We start from the raw sequence: 18,661 nt of genomic DNA, 5'->3' as shown, positions 1-18,661 counted from the left end.
GGCAAATACAATCCTAGCCACTGTTAATGCATTTACAATCAGATATTTCAAGTCTTTACTATATATTTCAGGTAAAATTCCCAATAAAAATGTCTCTGGTTTCAAGTCTATATGTTTTTTTGTCATTTTTTCCAACCACATGTGGATTTTAGTCCAGTATTTTTTAGCTTCCGCACAAGTCCACCACATATGGTAATATGAGCCAGGTGTCTGATGACATTGCCAACATTTTTCAGATTTATTTTTGAACATTCTTGCTATTCTTGTTGGGGAAAGTGCCACCTGTAAAACATCTTATACAAATTTTCTTTATAAGCTGTTGACATTGTCATTTTATAATTTTGAGACCACAATTTTTGCCATTTCTCTAGATCAATCCCATATCCAAAATTCTTCCCCCAAGCAGTCATAGTTTCTTTAACTTGTTCTTCTTCTAGTTTAATTTCTAATAAATATCCATACAATTTTTTAATCACCTTTTCATCAGTACCTGTCAAAATCTTATCTAAATCAGTCAGTTTATCATAGAAACCTTCTGTTTTAGAATCTTTATCATATCTTGAATGTATTTGCACATATGAAAACCAATTCATCTTTATACCTTGTTCCTCTAGTTTTTGTATAGATTTAAGTTCACCCTTTTCATTCAATATTTCACCATATCTAACTGTTTGTTCCTTTTTGTATATTATAGGATAAGAAAATGCTTCAATAGTCAATAGCCAGACTGGAATTTTCAAATAACATTTTCTTTTAATCTTCTCCAGTTTAACCACAGAGACGCCCGTATATAATGTCTTCTAAAGTACCCCTGTGTTTTAGTTCCTTTATACCATAGAAAAGCATGCCACCCCAACAACAGATCATGTCCTTCTAATGTTCAACAATCTAGTATTTCTTAATGTTATCCATTCCTTAACCCACATCAAATTTGTAGCTTGGTAATACAACTCCCAATTAGGCAAACCGAATCCTCCTCTAATTCTAGCATCTTGCAAAAGTTTTAATTTTATTCTCACTTTCTTACCTTGCCATATATATTTCAACACAATTTTATTTAAATCTTCAAAATAGTCTTTTCCAAGCCTAATTGGAATTGTTTGAAACAAATATAAAATTATGGGTAATATATTCATCTTGATTATTGATATTCTCCCTATTAATGAAGTTGTAAATTTTCCCATTTTGCCAAATCTAGCGCTGTCTGCTGTTTAAGTTTGATATAATTATTCTCTTTTAGTGTACTGCATCTTGCTGTCAAGTATATCCCTAAGTACTTGATCTTATTCGTGACCTGAATTTTCAATAGGTCTGCCAGTTCTTCCTTTTGTCTTGATATCGTATTCTTTGTCAAGATCTTTGTCTTATCTTTATTTATTTTCAAACCAGCCACCTTTCCATATGTCTCTATCTTTTCTATCAATTTTGATGCTGTTTCTAGTGGGTCTTCTAAGATAAAAACCAGATCATCTGCAAATGCTTGCAACTTAAATTCTTCTTTTTTAATTTTCATCCCTTTTATATTATTTTCATCTCTAATATTTCTAACACTTCCAAAGTTAACACAAACAACAGAGGTGATAGTGGGCACCCTTGTCTTGTTCCTTTTCTTATATCAATAGAGTCTGTCAGTTCTCCCTCTATCATTACCTTTGCTGTTTGCTTATGATATATAGCTTCTATTGCTTGAATAAATTTTCTAGCAAAGCCCATCTGTTGCAGCAGTAACAACTTGAATCACCAATTCACATCATCAAATGCCTTCTGTGCATCTAGAAATATCAAAGCCATTTGTTTTTCAGGATGTGTCCCGTAGTATTCCGAAGTGTCCAAGATTCCTCTCATATTGCCTTTAATTTGTCTCTTTGGCAGAAATCCATTTTGAACAGGATGGATAAAATTATTTAAGTATTTTTTAAGTCTTTCTGCCAATATTGAAGCAAAAATTTTATAATCTGCGTTTAGTAGGGAAATAGGTCTATAGTTCTTGATTTGTAATGGATCGGCCTCCTCTTTTGGAACAAGTGTAATATAGGCTTCTGATCATGATTTAAGTATCCTCTTCTTTAACATAACTTCATTCATAAGGTTTAGCAATGGAAGATTCAATGATTCTTGTAATGTTTGGTAAAATTCTGCCGGAAGTCCATCTGGGCCTGGTGCCTTTCCATTATTTTGTTTCTTAAGTGCTTCAGTTAACTCCATCATCATTATATTGCTTTCTAATATTGTTTCAATCTCTTTAGGTATCTGGGGTAACTTCTGTAGGTACTGTTTGACTCTTTCCTCATCAATATTCTCTTGCTTATATAGTTGCCCATAGAAGTCTCGAATAATTTCCTTTTTCTCCTTATTACCATAACAAACTTGGCCTTGATCATCTATTAATTGCAATATTTTCCTTGATTCTTTCTCCTTTCTCAATTTATATGCTAACCATCTACCTGGTTTATTTGCATCTTCGAAGTAATTCTGTTTAGCACCTCTAATTTTCTGTGCTAATTCTTCTTTTTCTATTAGACCCATTTTATGTTTGGTTATATCCATTTTTAACTTAATGTCCTTTTTCTGTGGCATTTTCTGTAGCTCTTTTTCAAGTCCTTTATACACATCCTCTAATGCCTTAGAGGCTAATCTTTTCATGGTATTTCTTTTCCTTGTATAGTCTATTATCAAGCCTCTGGCATATGCCTTCATTGTATCCCATACATTCTGGATGGATGCGTCTTCTTTTTTGTTTTCTCTAAAGAAAAAAGCCAATTCTTTCTCCATCCACTGTGTGAAGTCTTTTTCCTTTAAAATAGTATTATTTAGCATCCATCTAGATCTTCTTCTTTGTCCTTTCCATTTAATTGTCATTGGATTGTGATCTGCCCAAGTACTTGTTTCAATATTTATTTCTTGAATATTAGTTAACAATTCTGTTGATATACATATCATATCTATTCTGGACCATGATAAGTGTTTATTTGGGTAGAAGGTATATTGTTTAGTTTTAGCATTTCTTTCTCTCCATGTATCTTTTAAGTTTATTTCATCTACCATATTAAAAAAAGATTTAGGGAGAGTCTTTCTGTTTTTCTTCATTGTTTTCTGTGTGGTATAGTCCAGTTTGTTGTCTACAATTCCATTAAAATCTCCCATCAAAACTATATTAGCATAGTCCAGTTCAATTATTTTGATATGTAATTTTTTAAATAAAATTCTTCTTCTTTTTCATTCAGGGAATAGATTGCAATCAGGAGTGTTTTTGTATTATTATCCATTAGTTCCATGATTAGTATTCTTCCGTCGTCATCAGTATAAATCAATTTTGCTGGAATGGTCTCTTTAATATATAAAACCACTCCTCTTTTCTTGCATTGTGTCAAAGAGGTAAATATTTCCCCTAGTTTTGGCTGTATCAACAATTGTTCATATTGCTTTTTAATATGTACTTCTTGTAGGCAGATTATATCAGATTTTATTTTTTCTAATTTATAGAAAGTTTTCCTTCTTTAACAGCTGAATTAAGTCCATTTATATTAATTGTAATCAATTTTTTCTCTTCCATAGTTATATTTTATAATTAGATTTGGCAGCTCTCATGGATCTTGGTTCATATTGTCCTTTGGCTTCCTCCTTTCCACCTACTGCACCTTCCTCTTTTTCAGTCATCATTTGGCAGTCCTCTTGGAATTCAATTAGTGAAATTTCTTTTTCTGCCTCTTCCTCTTTCCCTCTGAAAAATTCTGTATAAAATGATTCAGCTTTCTCAATTGAATCAATTCTGTATCTTTGTTCTTGCCATTTGAACTTTAAACCTCCTGGAATCAGACATCTATAATTCACCTCTTTTTTAAGTAGCAATTTGGTCAAGAATCGGTATTCTCTTCTCATCTCTCTCAGTCTTCTGGGGACTTGATTCAAAACCACAATCTCCTTATCTTTATATTTCAATGTTTTCTCTCTTGCCACTTGCAATATTTGCGTTTTAATGGCTTTCTTTGTAAATCTGATGTGAACTTCTCTTGGTAGGCTATTTCTCATTGTGTATCTTGTGAAGACTCAATAAACCTCATCTATTCCATCCATCATCTTCTCTTCAGTTATTTCCAAAGCTTCAGCCAATATTTCTATCATTATCTCAGCTAGATTTTATCCTTTTTCTTCCTTTATGTTTTGGAATCTGAGATAAAATTCTGATCTGTCCATCTCCCATCTCAGCATACCACTTTTATCTTGTTCAACCACAGTTAATTTGGTATCAATGTCTCCAATCTTCTTATCTCTTTGTTTATCTTCTTCAATTTTTAATAGTCTCTCATCATCGGTTTTCCCTGTTCTTTGTTTGATGTTCTCTATTCTTTTTTCAATATTCTCTGATCTTGTTTGAATGTTTTGAATTCCTTGCATAATTATCTGCAGGGTCACTTTTTCTTTTTCTTGTTCTTTCTCTTGCCTTAATATTGTCTGTATTGAACGTTGTCCTCCAGAAGGTGGAGAGGAGGAAGTAGAAGTTGAAGACCCAGTAGCTGTTAATTTCCTACTCATTTCAAACAATTCAAAATCTTCAGATTCTTCTAGACCAGGGGTTCCCAACCTGGGGTGCTCTCACCTCCTGGGGGTGTGAGATGATATTCCAGGGGTTGTGAGAAACGTCCAGGTAAATAATAGGATATTGGGTATATGTTGGCATTTTTATTTATTATGCAATGGATTAACTTTGTTTTCATTTTAGAGTTAAGTATTATTATTTAGTGGCCGTCACATACATAGCTGAAAAGATTCAATCCTACCACATATTTAATGCATTCAGTGGTTCCTAAAGTCTAAATTTCAGGAGGTGCGAGGTTCGAGTGAAATTTCTTTAGGGGTGCAGGGTGAAGAAAAGGTTGGGAACCACTGTTCTAGACCTTAATCCAATTATGTAGTAACCAATTGCGATTCCAAATAAAAATAGTAGGGAAAAGGAAGCCAAAGAGTAATAATAATTAAAAAAGAATTTCTTCAGGTTCTTGTATACCTTAATCCAATTGATCAGTTGGATAACAATGAAAATTCAAAAATGAAGGAAAAAACATACACAAAGGAGAAAAAGTTGTAAAATCCTAAAAAAGACAGAAAAATGAAAAATAAAAAGCTAAAACAAAGAAAAAATTCTTCAGGTTCTTTAACACCTTAATCCAATTAAGAGGTCTCAAATATAAAAGGCTGCATAAGAGAAAAAAAACAGGAAGATAAAAAGAAAGAAAAAAACAGTATTGGAGGTAGATGGAAAAACAAAAGTACCAGAAAGGCAAAAAGAGAAAAAGAAAAAAAGGCTACTCCCTTAAAAAGAAAAGGAAGGGAATCATTAATACTAAAACTTTTCTTTTAAAATAAAAAACAAACATAAAAAATTAACTTCCAAAGACAAGCATAAAGAAAAAAAAAAAGCAAAGACAAGCTCCAAAGAACTAAAAGTCCAAATAGCTATTTCAAAAAGTAAACTGTTGAAGAGGAGTAGCACAGCTTAGGAAAAAATCAATAAAACACACTGCACTTTGTTTAGTTATCCAAGGCTCTTGTTATAACACTCTTCTCCAGAAACTTATCACCTTTTCTTTTCCTATAAACTTCAACACCAGACTCCAGATGTTGATAGAAACCCAGAAGAGCACCTGCAATAATACTCTCCCATGCTCTTCCCTCTATCTTATCAAATAGCAATGTCCTTTCTTTCTTTCAGTTCTTTCTTTCTCAGCTTTGTCTGATCACAAGAGAAATAGAATATTTCCAAGCCTCTAGTTGGCAGTGTTACAAAGTTTCTTTGCTTTCACTTTCCCCCTCCTTTTCCAAGCAAAATGCAATAAGAATTAATAACAAAAAGAAAAAGATATTTTAAAAAAAGAAATAACTAAAAGGGAGTCTCTAGCCTAAAATGGTTACAAAATCAAAAAGGAGAAAAGAAAAATAGATGGAAAAGAAAAAAAACAGTCCAGTTTCTAAATATAAGATCATGTATAGAAAATCCAGCAATGAGAAAAAAAAATACGTTTACATTCCTGTTTAAAATCGCTGCTAACTCACTTCTGTCAAAACTTTTACAGATTCTTTCTTTTCCTTAGGGTCCTTTCAGATCTTAGAATAAAGAAAAAATTCTCACCAAACTGGCACACTCTCTCTTTCTGTTCTCTTCCATTTCGGAGCTGTCCCAACTTCAGGAGCTTTAATGGCTGCTTCTTTGCCGCTGGCAAGAAGAGCTTCTCCTGGATCTACCAGGGACTTTGCAGTATCCCTGGGATCGACAGGATGCACTCTTCACTTTCACTGTCTCTTCGGGATGGTTTAGATCTGATAGGATCATCCAGGAGCAAAGATATCGGCAGCGATCTCAGACCTCCAAGATCACATGACGTATCATCGCGACACCAGCTCTGCCCTCACCCTTGGGAACTCTTTTTTTTTTTTTGAAAACAATTTTATTATTTTTTTAACAAACAAACAGACAAACAAAACATAAAAACATCAGCTCTCATCCGTACTTATATACAAACAGTGTGTCGGTTGGTTCATCAGTTTTGTGCATTCATTTCGTAGTCACAATTACAATTACCTTACATAATAACTCTTATCAATCCAAACTTATATATCCTCATATCATTATTAAAAAAAAAAGATTTGACTATACTTTTATTCAATCATGCCTTATGAGATAACTATACTTTGAGTAATTTATTCTATAACAAATCATATAATCATACCAATTCTATCCTAAAAAAAGAAAAAAAAAAGAAAAAACATTTTATAAATATAATGTCAAATACCAGAAGAAAAAAGAAAAGTGAAATCAATAATACTCTTATGTACTCCAGAATCCCATATTTTCAGAAGGAACCATTCTGGCTTAGTTTTAGTACGATGTAAGTTTCACCTGGCATGGAAAGATGCATTAATTTTTTTACTGTGTTTTGGATTCAGGGATTCCTTTCAAAAACTTTGTCCTACTATTCTACTATTCTACTGCAGTTCTTGTCTTTAATCATAAAACAGGCTAGAATTGTCAATCATTCTACAAATCAGTATCAGGAAGATGATAGGGCACATAAAAAGTAAAGAAGGAACAACAAATTTGAAACCATGCTGGCCTAAAAAAAGTTAACGTAATGTTCATTTAGACAGAAAAACATAGTAGAAATCTCAAACAAAAGCTAAATCATTTGTCATTTCATGGTTGTGTAATAAGACCAGTTTTGTATTGTGGTGGCCAGTGCTGGCAATCAAAATACAAAAAAGATTTGGAGATTCTGGAAAGCATGCAGGGAAGAGCCACAAAGATGATTAGGGGACTGGAGGCTAAATGTATTAAAGGACAGATACACGAGTTGGGCTGTGTCTAATCTAAGGAAAGAGGGAATCAGGGGACATGATTGCACTGTTCTAATATTTGAGAGGCTCCTACAAAGACAAAGAGGTCGAACTATTTTCCAAAGCACCAAGATGGGAGACAATAATTGGAAACTAACAAGGAGAGAAGTAGAACTAAGGTGAAATTTCCTAATGGCGAGAGCAGTTAATCAATGGCACAGCTTGCCTTTCTCCTTTGTCACCAAACCGTACAATTTGAATCAAAAGGCATCTATTGAAAAAAAAAAAGCTCAATGAAACCAGAGACTTGCTATTGCAAACATCAAAAATAAGCAAATTTAAACCACACACATACACATATTTCTCTGTTATGTTACCAATGTTTTCTTTACTACAGAACCATAAGCATGAAATATCAGCAGTTCTTTGCCTTAGAATTTGCTATCACAGAGATCAACAAAGATTTGGTTCTCCTCCCCAACATCACACTTGGCTTCCAGATTTGGGACAATTTTCAGATTGCCAGGAAAATTTCCTTAATCAGCCACTCCTTTCTCTCCACAAGAGGCCAAATGGTTTTAGGTTATAAATGTGACAGGCAGGACCCTCTGCTCTCTGTCATTGGAGGTGATAACCCCAAATCCTCAAAGTGGATGGCCTCCATCTTCAACATCTACAAGGTTCCACAGGTAAGGGGGCTCCATTGGTTACAGTAAAGAGTAGACAAATAACAGAAACACACTCAGAAGTCAAGGATGAAAATTAAATTGTTCAAGGGGATATTCTAATTTCAATTCATTTTTTTAATCTTATGTTTCAATATATGTTTTTAGATAAACCCCAAAGAAACAGATAATGAAATAATTCTGAAATACTGTATTTGTCGAGAAGAATTAATTTCTAACTTTTGTAAAAGTTTAGCCACCATTTCACTGCAGTTTATTTACTGCATCAAGTTAACAATTTCTTGGCTTCTAAGATCTCACAACCAGACAAAAAAGAATAGAATAGAATACTTTTATTGTGATTGCATTCAAAATACAATGAAATTTGAAAGCTACTCCAGCACAAGGCCACACACACCACATCACAATCACACTACACAGTATTTAAAAATAATTAAAATAATATTTTAAAATAATTAAAATAATAATTAAAAACCTAGTCTAAAACCTATTTAAACATATATTGTTAGAAAATTTAAAAATGTCACTTTATACATAAAACAAAATCACAAATTTACTGTTTGATTCAAGACAATTATTGCCTTGGAAAAGAAACTGTTTCTCAGTCTATTAGTGCTCATTTTAAGACACCTATAACATCTCCCTGATGGTAACAGTTCGAAATATGAACATCCAGGATGAGAACAGTCTATGGAGATTTTTAGTGCTCTAGAGAGGAGTCTGGTCTTCACAATCTCTTCCAAAGGAAAAAGAGAGCAACCAATGATTTTTTGTGCTGTCTTTATAACTCTCTGGAGCATCTTCTTATCCACTGCAGAGCATCCAGCATACCACACCATTACACACTATGCCAAAATGCTTTCGATGGTAGAACAGTAAAAAGTAACCAGCCACTTCTGACCCAGACCACTCTTTTTCAGCAGCCTCAGAAAGTGCAGGCACTGTTGGGACTTCTTTGCAGTGGCCATAGTGTGGACCAAACAAGTAAATTATCAGAAATATGAGTTCCTAGAAATTTGAAACTATGAACTCTTCCCACACAATTTCCATTGATAGATAGTGGGAGAGGCTCTGCTTTGCATCATCTGAGGTCTATAATCAATTCTTTAGTCTTTTGATGTTCAGGGCGAGGTTACGACTCTTGCACCATAAGATCAGTCTGAGAACCTCTGACCTATAGGGCATTTCATCTTCTATTGATATAAGTCCCACCAATGTGGTATCATCTGCAAATTTTACTACAGAATTAGTGGGACAAGAGGGAGTGCAGTCATAGGTATAGACTGAATACAAAAGGGGGCTCAGCACATAACCCTGTGGAGAGCCAGTTCCGAGAGTTAGAGTGGAGGTAAAATAGCTGTCAATCCTAACAGTTTGGAGATCTGTTAGTAAGAAAGTCCTTTATCCAATAGCAGATGTGAGAGGAGGTGCCTTGGAGAATAGCTTGACTCTCTCTTCTTTGGGACAGCTCCTGAGATACTGGAACACTGCTAGCATGTCTCCCCTAGTCCTTCTTTTCATTAAACTAGACATTCCTGGCTACTGCAACCATTCCTCATATGCTTTAGACTCCAGTCCTTTAAGCATCCTGGTTGCTCTTCTCTGCACACTTTCTAGAGTCTCAACATCATTTTTACATAGGTGGCGACCCAAACTGAATGACCAAATCTATTCCCAATGTCTGCCTACAAAAATACAGTCTAAGAGTAGGTGGATAAATTTGTGCATCATGACAGAGGGATAAAGATTGAAAAAATAATGGCAAGGAGGGAGGGGCTGGCGTTGCAATGGTATGTTGCATGATCTTGTAGCTCCAGGACCGCTATCGATATCTTTGCTACTGGATGGTCATTTTGGACCTCAGCCATACCATAAAGATGGTGAGAGAGGAGGGCACATCCAGCTGATCCCAGGGACACTGCAAAGTCCCTGGTTGATCCAAGAGAAACTCTCTTTACCGGCAGTAGAGAGGCAGCCCAAGAAGCTGCTGAAGTTGGGACAGCTCCAGAATGGAAGAAAGCTGGAGAGAAAGTGTGTTGGTTTGGTGACACCCTAAGAGAACACCCTAAGGGGGTAAAAGAAAAAGTTAAAACTGAAGACAGAAGAGGTTAAGTGGCAAGATTAAGCCCGAAGTCAAACTTAGTGGGTTTTTTTTATTCTTTTATTGCTGAACTTTCTATAGTCACCTTTCAATTATAAGCCAGACTGTTTTTTCCCTTTTATATTTACTTAATAATTATTATTTTTTTGGTGAAAGATTTTCTCCTTTTTTCTTTCTACTGCTTTATTTTTTAGTTTTAATTAACCTTATTTTTTTAAAAGTACTTTTAAACTTTTTTTTCCCTTTGCTTTGTATACAGAGAGGGAAGTGAAAGTAGAGGATAATCAATAACACTGCCACCTAGAGGCTTGGATACATTGTTTCTTGTATTTTGTTTTGTTTTGTCTGATTGGTAACTTTGAGAATAACAAGAGCTGGTGCTTTACTTCAAGGACTTTAAACCTATCTTTAAGCCAACAAGAGACACAAACTTGTTTTTCTCATTCTGGTGTGTGAAAAAAAAATCTAATGCTAAGTGGATAGGAGAATTCATTTCCTTTGCAATTATCAGAAGAGTAATTCTAAATGTATCCCTCTGGATTTCTGTCCCCCAAATTATTCCTGCTTTGAAAATATGTTCCAAGTTCTTCCACTAGGGGCAGGATCTGTCAAATTACATCTGCCTTGTCTTGAAATGAATCATTCTTTGGCTTTGTTGAGACTCCGCTGTCCTCACTTTTCTCTTTGCTCCTGTCTGCAATTCCACTTCGGCACAAATCTTGATTACTCATTTAGGAAGGACAAGAATGACTGGGCTGCCTCTCCTGCTGCTGCTCTTCTGCCTCTTTCCTCCAACTACTACTAAGAGGAGGAAAACTGTATGTGTGTTGAGGAATTTGTTCAAGCCTTATGCAAACCAGAACTATTACAGACCTGGTGATCTCATTATTGGTGGGAATTTACCCTTGGGAACTCTTATGTCCTCCACAATCCCATATTTTCAGAAGGAACCATTCCAGCTTGGGTTTAATATGTTGTAAGTTTCACCTGGCATGGAAAGATGAATTTTTTTTCTACTGTGTTCAGGATTCAGGGATTCCTTTCAAAAACTCTTGTCCTAATATTCTAATATCCTAGTTCAGTTCTTGTCTTTAATCATAAAATAGGCTAGTATTCTCAATCATTCTAGAAATCAATATCAGGAAGATGATAGAGCACATAAAAAGTGAGGAAGGAACAATAAATTTGAAACTGTGCTGTCCTAAAAAACTTAATGTAATGTTCATTTAGAAAGAAAAACCTAGTAGAAATCTCAAAGAAAAGCTTAATAATTTGTCATTGCATAGTACTGTAATAAGACCAGTTTTGTATTGTGGTGACCAGTTCTGGTCATAAAAATAAAAACAAAAGATTTGGAGACTCTGGAAAGCATGCAGGGAAGAGCCAGAAAGATGATTAAGGGACTGGAGGCTAATCGTATTAAAGGACTGATACAGGAGTTGGGCTGTGTCTAGTCTAAGGAAAAGAGGGAATAAGGGGACATGATTGCACTGTTCTAATATTTGAAGGGCCCCTATCATGCTATCATGTCTCCCCTAGTCCTTCTTTTCATTAAACTAGACATACCTGGCTCCTGCAACCGTTCCTCATATGCTTCAGCCTCCAGTCCCCTAATCATCTTTCTTTCTCTTCTCTGCAATCCTTCTAGATTCTCAACATCTTTTTTACATTGTGGTGACGAAAACTGAATGCAGACCAAATCTATTCCCAATGTCTGCCTACAAAAATACAGTCTAGGAGTAGGTGGATGAATTTGTGTGTCATGACAGAGGGATAAAGATTGAAAAATGACTGGAAGAAGAAGGAGTACAAACATATCTAGAAACATTGACGATAATATTTGGTGAGGAATAAACTTTGATGAAAAAAGCAAATGTGGTTAAAGAAAGACAAAGAAATTCATGCTTAGAGGGAGATGATGATTTCCCCAAATCTTCCTACCTATTTTTAATTTTTATGGGAGAAATTAAAGGACTGATACAGGAATTGGGTTATGTTTAGTCGAAGGAAAAGAGGGAATCAGGGGACATGATTGCACTGTTCTAATATTTGAGGGGCTCCTACAAAGACAAAGGGGTCAAACTATTTTCCAAAGCACCAAGATGGGAGACAATACTTGGAAACTAACAAGGAGAGAAGCAAAGTAGAACTAAGGTGAAATTTCCTAATGGCGAGAGCAATTAACCAATGGCACAGCTTGCCTTTTCTCTTTGTCACTAAGCCATACAATTTTAATCAAAAGGCATTTATGAAAAAAACCTTAAATTAAACCAGGGACTTGATATTCCAAACAACAATAAAAATACCTAAATTTAAACCACACATACACACATATTTCTCTGTTATGTTCCCAATGCTTTCTTTACTACAGACCTATACTAAAGAAATATCAGCAGTTCTTTGCCTTGGTATTTGCTATCACAGAGATCAACAAAGATTTGGTTCTTGTCTCCAACATCACACTTGGCTTCCAGATTTGTGACAATTTTCAGATGGAGAGGGTGATTTCTTTAATCAGCCTCTTCTTTCTCTCCACAAGAGGCCAAATGGTTCCAGGTTATAAATGTGACAGGCAGGAACCTCTGCTCTCTGTCATTGGAGGTGATAACCCCAAATCCTCAAGGCAGATGGCCTCCATCTTCAACATCTACAAGGTTCCACAGGTAAGGGGGCTCCATTGGTTACAGTAAAGAGTAGACGAATAACAGAAACAAACTCAGAAGTCAAGAATGAAAATGAAGTTGTTCAAGGGGATATTCTATAGTTCATTTTTTATCTTATCTTTTAATATATGTTTTTTATATAAACCACAAGGAAACAAATAAGGAAATAATTCTGAAATGCTGTATTTGCTGAGAAGAATTAATTTCTAACTTTCGTAAAAGTTTAGCCACATCTTACTAGCAGCTCTTCCCTAGGAAGAGAAGAATAACTTACTGTAATCAATGTGAGTCTGCCTGACTGGGAGGTAAAAAACTGCATGTGATGTTACCCACTAAATGCCACATGAAACTTTACTTTGTATATGAAAGAGGAATCTCCCTTTCTCTAGCTCGGTGTTGGCTTTGAGATTCCTCAGGAATACAGACCAATTTATCCCTCCTTCTTCCGGATTAATCCCAGTGACTTTCCTGAGTGTGTGGGTTTAGTCCAGCTGCTCCTGTATTTCCAGTGGAACTGGGTTGGGCTTGTGACCTCTGAAGATGACAGTGGAGAATATTTCATCTCAACTCTGATGCCAATGTTCAAGGAGAAGGAGATCTGCTTGGCATTCAATGAAAAATGGAAATCTGAAAAATTTATTGATTTAATAAATAAATTAATGTTCAACATTTTGTTTAAAGCTGAAATTATTTTACTGCTTGGAGACTCCACGGATATGGCAAATTTTTTGACAGCTCTGAATTTATGTGCAAAACATAGAAAGATACAGAATGTATGGATCCTAACATGTCATTGGAAATTTACTCTGGTTGGAGATATTTTTGAAGGTGTAAAGACTTTGCATGGGGCTTTGCAGTTTAGGGACAGAGCTGGTGATGTCTCAGAATTCAGCCACTTTCTCTTATCTTTAGAACAGTTGATTAAAGAAGGGGACATCTTTCTCCTGAATTGGTGGGAAACACTCTTTGACTGCAGTATTCCCGAACCAGGCAGTGTCCCTCCTAAAGAAGAACCACACTGTACAGGAAAGGAGAATTTACAGGATCTTCCAGATTTTATTTTTGAAATGACCATGGATGGTGAAAGTTACAATATCTACAATGCTGTTTTTGCTGTGGCACATGCATTGCATGCCATTTATGGATCAGGAGTGCAACCAGAGAGGCTGAAGCATGGAAGGAGGATCTCAAATGTGGAGCCATGGCAGGTAACCTCTGTAGTATTTTATCCCATCCACACATTGATAGAGAGGAACCTCCTCATATGCATTTCTTCATATCATATCAAGGGATATCATATAAGGGCATCTTTCAAAAGATTAAAACAACAATTGCTTCAAAATCAATAATATGAATTAAATATAATGTTTTGTTGAAGATGGAGCAAAAGAAAAATAACCTAAACCAGTTATACATGATATCCATCGAAGAAAGATCTTCATATATGGTCCCGAAACATCTTCAACTAATTGTCCCTGAGTATCAGGAGGTGACAAAGAAGGAGGGGGTCATCTTGGAACAAAATGATAATCTGGGTGCATCTGTGCGACATGCAACATGCTTCAGGAGGACTCTTGAAGTCCTAATGAGCGTATCTGCAGAACCTGCTCAGTTTCCTAAGCAGGTAGCCTGAATCCAACGTGTAAAACTACCCAGCTAAATTCATTTTCATCCCCTTTTATGTTTCTATGAATTAGCATCGTGTGTGACTCCAGCCCATATGTTTAGTTTGTTATTTCTTGTAGTGTTAAGTTTCTTAACAGAATAACAGAATTGGACAGGAACTTGGGGGTCTTCTAATACAAGCTCCTACTCAAGCAGCAAGGCCTATACCATTTCAGACAAAGGTTGTCCAATCTCTTTTTAAAAACTTACAGTGATGGAGCAGCCACAACTTCTGGAGGCAAGTCATCCCTGTCATCAAGTTAAAACTGGAACTCTGAAAACCAAAATACAAATACCCTGTGACAAAGACAATTTTTTGTATTGTTGAGAATTGAGTCAAATATTAGATGTTATTCCTGATTGCTCTCTTCTCAAACAAGGGACAAATGGTAGCTTTTTAGATATACAGCTGTTTCCTAACATGACGGCCATCACAACTGACAGAAGCCATGATGTCTCATATCTGTCTTTCTGCTAATTGTTCCAATTTCTGAAGGCCTCTTTTCTTTCAGGTACTTGCCAATTTGAGGACTGTCCACTTCAACAATAGTGCTGGAGATGAAGTCTCCTTCTCACAAAATGGACTGCGAACTGCTCGTTATGATATTGTCAACTGGGTTGTCCACCCCAATAAGTCTTTAGTGTCTGTGAAAGTTGGTCAAAAGGATCCCAGGGCTGCCCCAGGCCAGGATTTCAGCATTAACTCTGATGCGATCACCTGGGCTCCAAAGGTGAGTGGGAAGGAAAGGTTGTAAAGTCAGTAAAAGAATCCTTCTCTCTCTTAGGGATGCTGAACATCCGTCTAAGGTGAAAACATTGGAGGTTAACAAATTTTATGACTAATCTGTGAAAATCCAACAACGGGTGGGAATTCTGGTTGAAACTAGCATGCTGTAAGATCAGGCTGTGATTTCCATGGACCGTTCTTGTTCAGTTGGGTTGTCATCATTCTTTCTTTGAGAGAAGCAGTAGCTCAATGTAGCAACTCTGAAGTTCAAGATCCAAACTTTAGCCTCCATTGGTGATTCACTAGTGCCACTGATTCCCCCAGGAGCTTTTCCTTTCCCTTCTTTTTCTATTAGATCGTTCTGAACAATTTCCTATGAAGACATTCTCAGCAGGAAAATAAGAATGTGGAAATAAATAAATGAATTGTGTTATTGCACAGGACACCTCAAACATTTCTCTCTTTTTCTTTTAGAAGGTGCCCTTTGCCAGGTGTGGCAAGAAGAGGTGTCAGGCAGGAGAGAGGAGAAGAGTTCCAGAGGGCGAACCAGTTTGCTGCTATCAATGTGCCCCTTGTCCAGAAGGAACTATCTCAAATCAGACAGGTGGAGCACTTTTCAAATGCAGATTTTCCAGGATCTAGGGAGTCATTGAGTAGATAAAGATGCTAATTTGTCATATTTGTTTATACTACATCAGAGCATTCATACTTTTCAACAGAAACTTTCAATTTATGGATCTGAGCTGTCCTGCCCCAACAGGATATTTTTGGGGCTCCTCAATAATTTTATGGAGGATAGTTTTGGGGTACAGTGGATGGGTGCCCTACTAGCCTTACCAACTGTCACATCCCAACAGGAAAATCCTCTGCCATTTCTGTGAAAGAGTGGCTTATGGAAGCCAAGCTTTATCACTCAATCTTTAGGGGTCCTTCTTCTGTCAGTATCTTCTCTCTCCAACAGAACTGATACACCTGGATGGAACGAGGAGATCCATCCATCTATGATTTCTAGTGGCCAAGAGTCACCTTATAAGTGAGAGCAGAGGCATATAATGTGTAATAATGAATAATAATCCTTAATAAATGAAAATAACTTTTCCCCAAAAAATAATGGCTGGATGGGAAGATCTCGAGTATAAAGCAGAGACGCTGAACATGTCATATATGAACAAATCAGTCAGTTCTAATGAATATAAAGATTTATTGCAATCTTAAGGTCCATTCAAGAATATGAACTACTAAAGGTTAGACTGAATTGGGGGTGGATAAGAGTCAATGGAATTCAAGGTGGGCTACATTTAGATCTCTTTTGGGTGGAAAGCAGAGGTGGTATTCAGCAGGTTCTGACAAGTTCTGGCAGCAGAAATTTTGAGTAGTTCAATGAACCTGCAAGTACCACCTCTGACTGGCCCCGGCCACATCTATTCTCTGCCTCCCGAGTCCCAGCTGATTGGCTGTGTCTGCTTCTTTTTCCTTACACAGGAGAACAGAGCTGGAAAGCAGGTTAGTGGGGTGGGGAGGGAATGGGACTTTGCAGTAATCTTCCCCTGCCACACCCACCAAGCCATGCCCATAGAACTAGTAGTAATTTTTTTTTGAATCCAACCACTTGGTGTGAAGGGACTCTGGACTGATAATGCATTTCATCCCTATGTCAGCTTAGTCCTCTCCTCAGAGCAAGAGGAACACCAACAAACAACCTGCATGTTTAAAATATAGGATTCCTGGCTGATAGACTCATCCATCTTCTGAGGGTTCCAGTTTAAAGTGGAAAAGGGAAAGTTTCCAATCTCTCTCACACTGAAAGCCACAGCAGTGACAACTTAGCAATGATTGTAGATGACCTTTTCTTTCTCACAAAAACTGACCAGGCCTGTTGGAACTGAACAAATCTAATTTTCTGGCTTACCTTTCCCCAGAATCATCCTGAATGAAGGATGATTTCCCCTCCTTGATGCACCATCAACTGCACTATATCACCACCAATATCAGTTCTAGGTTGGCCAATGTAAAAAGGGGACAGTCTTGTCAATTCTTGAAAAGTGACAATGGTCGTGGCAGATTATGCTGAAATCCTTATACAAAAATTCTTAAATCTTCATTTTAGATGCAGCCCACTGTGACCCCTGTCCTAAAGACCAATATCCCAACAAGGAGAAGGACCACTGCATTGCCAAGAGGATCCACTTCCTTGCCTATAAAGAGACCTTGGGATATGCCTTTGCTTCTCTGTCTCTTTTCCTTTCTCTGATCACAACTGCTGTCCTGGTGATTTTCTGTAAACATCATGACACACCGATTGTCAAGGCCAACAACCGAAATCTCACTTACATCCTCCTGGTCTCCCTCCTGCTCTGCTTCCTCTGCTCCTTCCTCTTCATTGGTCGACCTGGGAAGTTCACTTGTCTCTTCCGACAAGCTGCCTTTGCCATTCTTTTCTCCTTTGCAGTTTCCTCTGTGTTGGCAAAAACTGTCATGGTGGTTCTGGCCTTTATGGCTACAAAACCCGGGAATAGGACAAAGAACCTCTTAGGAAAACCTCTGACCAATTCCATTGTCATAGCCTGTCCTCTGATCCAAGCAATTCTTTGTGCCATCTGGCTGATCACCTCTCCCCCATTTCCCAACATGGACTTCCACTCCTTGGAAGGAGAGATCATCTTGGAATGTCAGGAAGCATCAGCTTCCATGTTTTACACAGTCCTGGCTTATTTAGGTTTTCTGGCCCTCATCAGTTTTATCGTGGCCTTTCTGGCTAGGAAATTGCCCGACAGCTTTAATGAAGCCAAGTTCATTACTTTTAGTATGCTGGTCTTTTGCAGTGTTTGGATTACCTTCCTCCCCACCTATCTGAGCACCAAAGGGAAGTCCATGGTGGCTGTGGAGATCTTCTCCATCTTGGCCTCTGGGGCTGGCCTCTTGGCTTGCATCTTTTCCCCCAAATGCTACATTATCCTAGTCAGGCCTGAACTGAATTGTAAAGAGAATATAATGAGGCACAGAAATCCCTGATTCATATGGGGATGGAGAACTTGATTCTGACTTTGGGACATTTTTATATTTGATGTTATTTTTGATGATAATGTATGTATCAACCAACAGCCACCATGCCTTTCAGTTTACTTAAGTACGAATTGTTCCTAGATGAATCCCATGATCAGTTTAGAAAAAAAAATGATATCAAAGATGTAGATATTAGTTTCCAGCATAATTGTTTCTCACTTTATTTAAAATGTTTAAATGTTTAAATTTAAATGTTTTTAAAACATTGTTGAGTTTTCCTTATTGTTAGTGTTTTTAAGCTTGATTGTTTGCATAGATTTCTGATATTGCGCTGACTTCCCTACTAACTTTTCAATTTAATTTACTATTGGTGTATAGTAACTTTAAATGAGCCACAGTGTCTTATTCTCTATTGACATACTGGACAAACAGAGTTTATTAAAAGAGAAGAACATGTGAAATAGATATCAGTGGATATTTTCTAATC

At 36.6% G+C, this 18,661-nt stretch overlaps 1 protein-coding gene across 1 annotated transcript; it reads left to right on the top strand.

Moving 5' to 3' along the window:
- The first annotated feature begins 13,495 nt into the window (after positions 1-13,495).
- On the top strand, positions 13,496-18,241 carry LOC148128338 (vomeronasal type-2 receptor 116-like). The gene is made up of 4 exons (XM_087934660.1): positions 13,496-13,987; positions 14,957-15,175; positions 15,646-15,775; positions 17,279-18,241. Exons 1-4 carry the CDS (start codon positions 13,496-13,498, stop codon positions 18,181-18,183), a joined length of 1,746 nt encoding a protein of 581 aa, XP_087790786.1. The 3' UTR covers positions 18,184-18,241.
- Positions 18,242-18,661: the final 420 nt, after the last annotated feature.

The sequence above is a fragment of the Pseudonaja textilis genome, chromosome 1, assembly GCF_049901715.1.
Source record: "Pseudonaja textilis isolate UNSWEBS1 chromosome 1, rPseTex1.2, whole genome shotgun sequence".
In the NCBI taxonomy this organism is placed as follows: Eukaryota; Metazoa; Chordata; class Lepidosauria; order Squamata; family Elapidae; genus Pseudonaja; species Pseudonaja textilis.
Note: the sequence above shows the minus strand (reverse complement) of the source record. Positions and strands in the feature narration are given on the sequence as shown.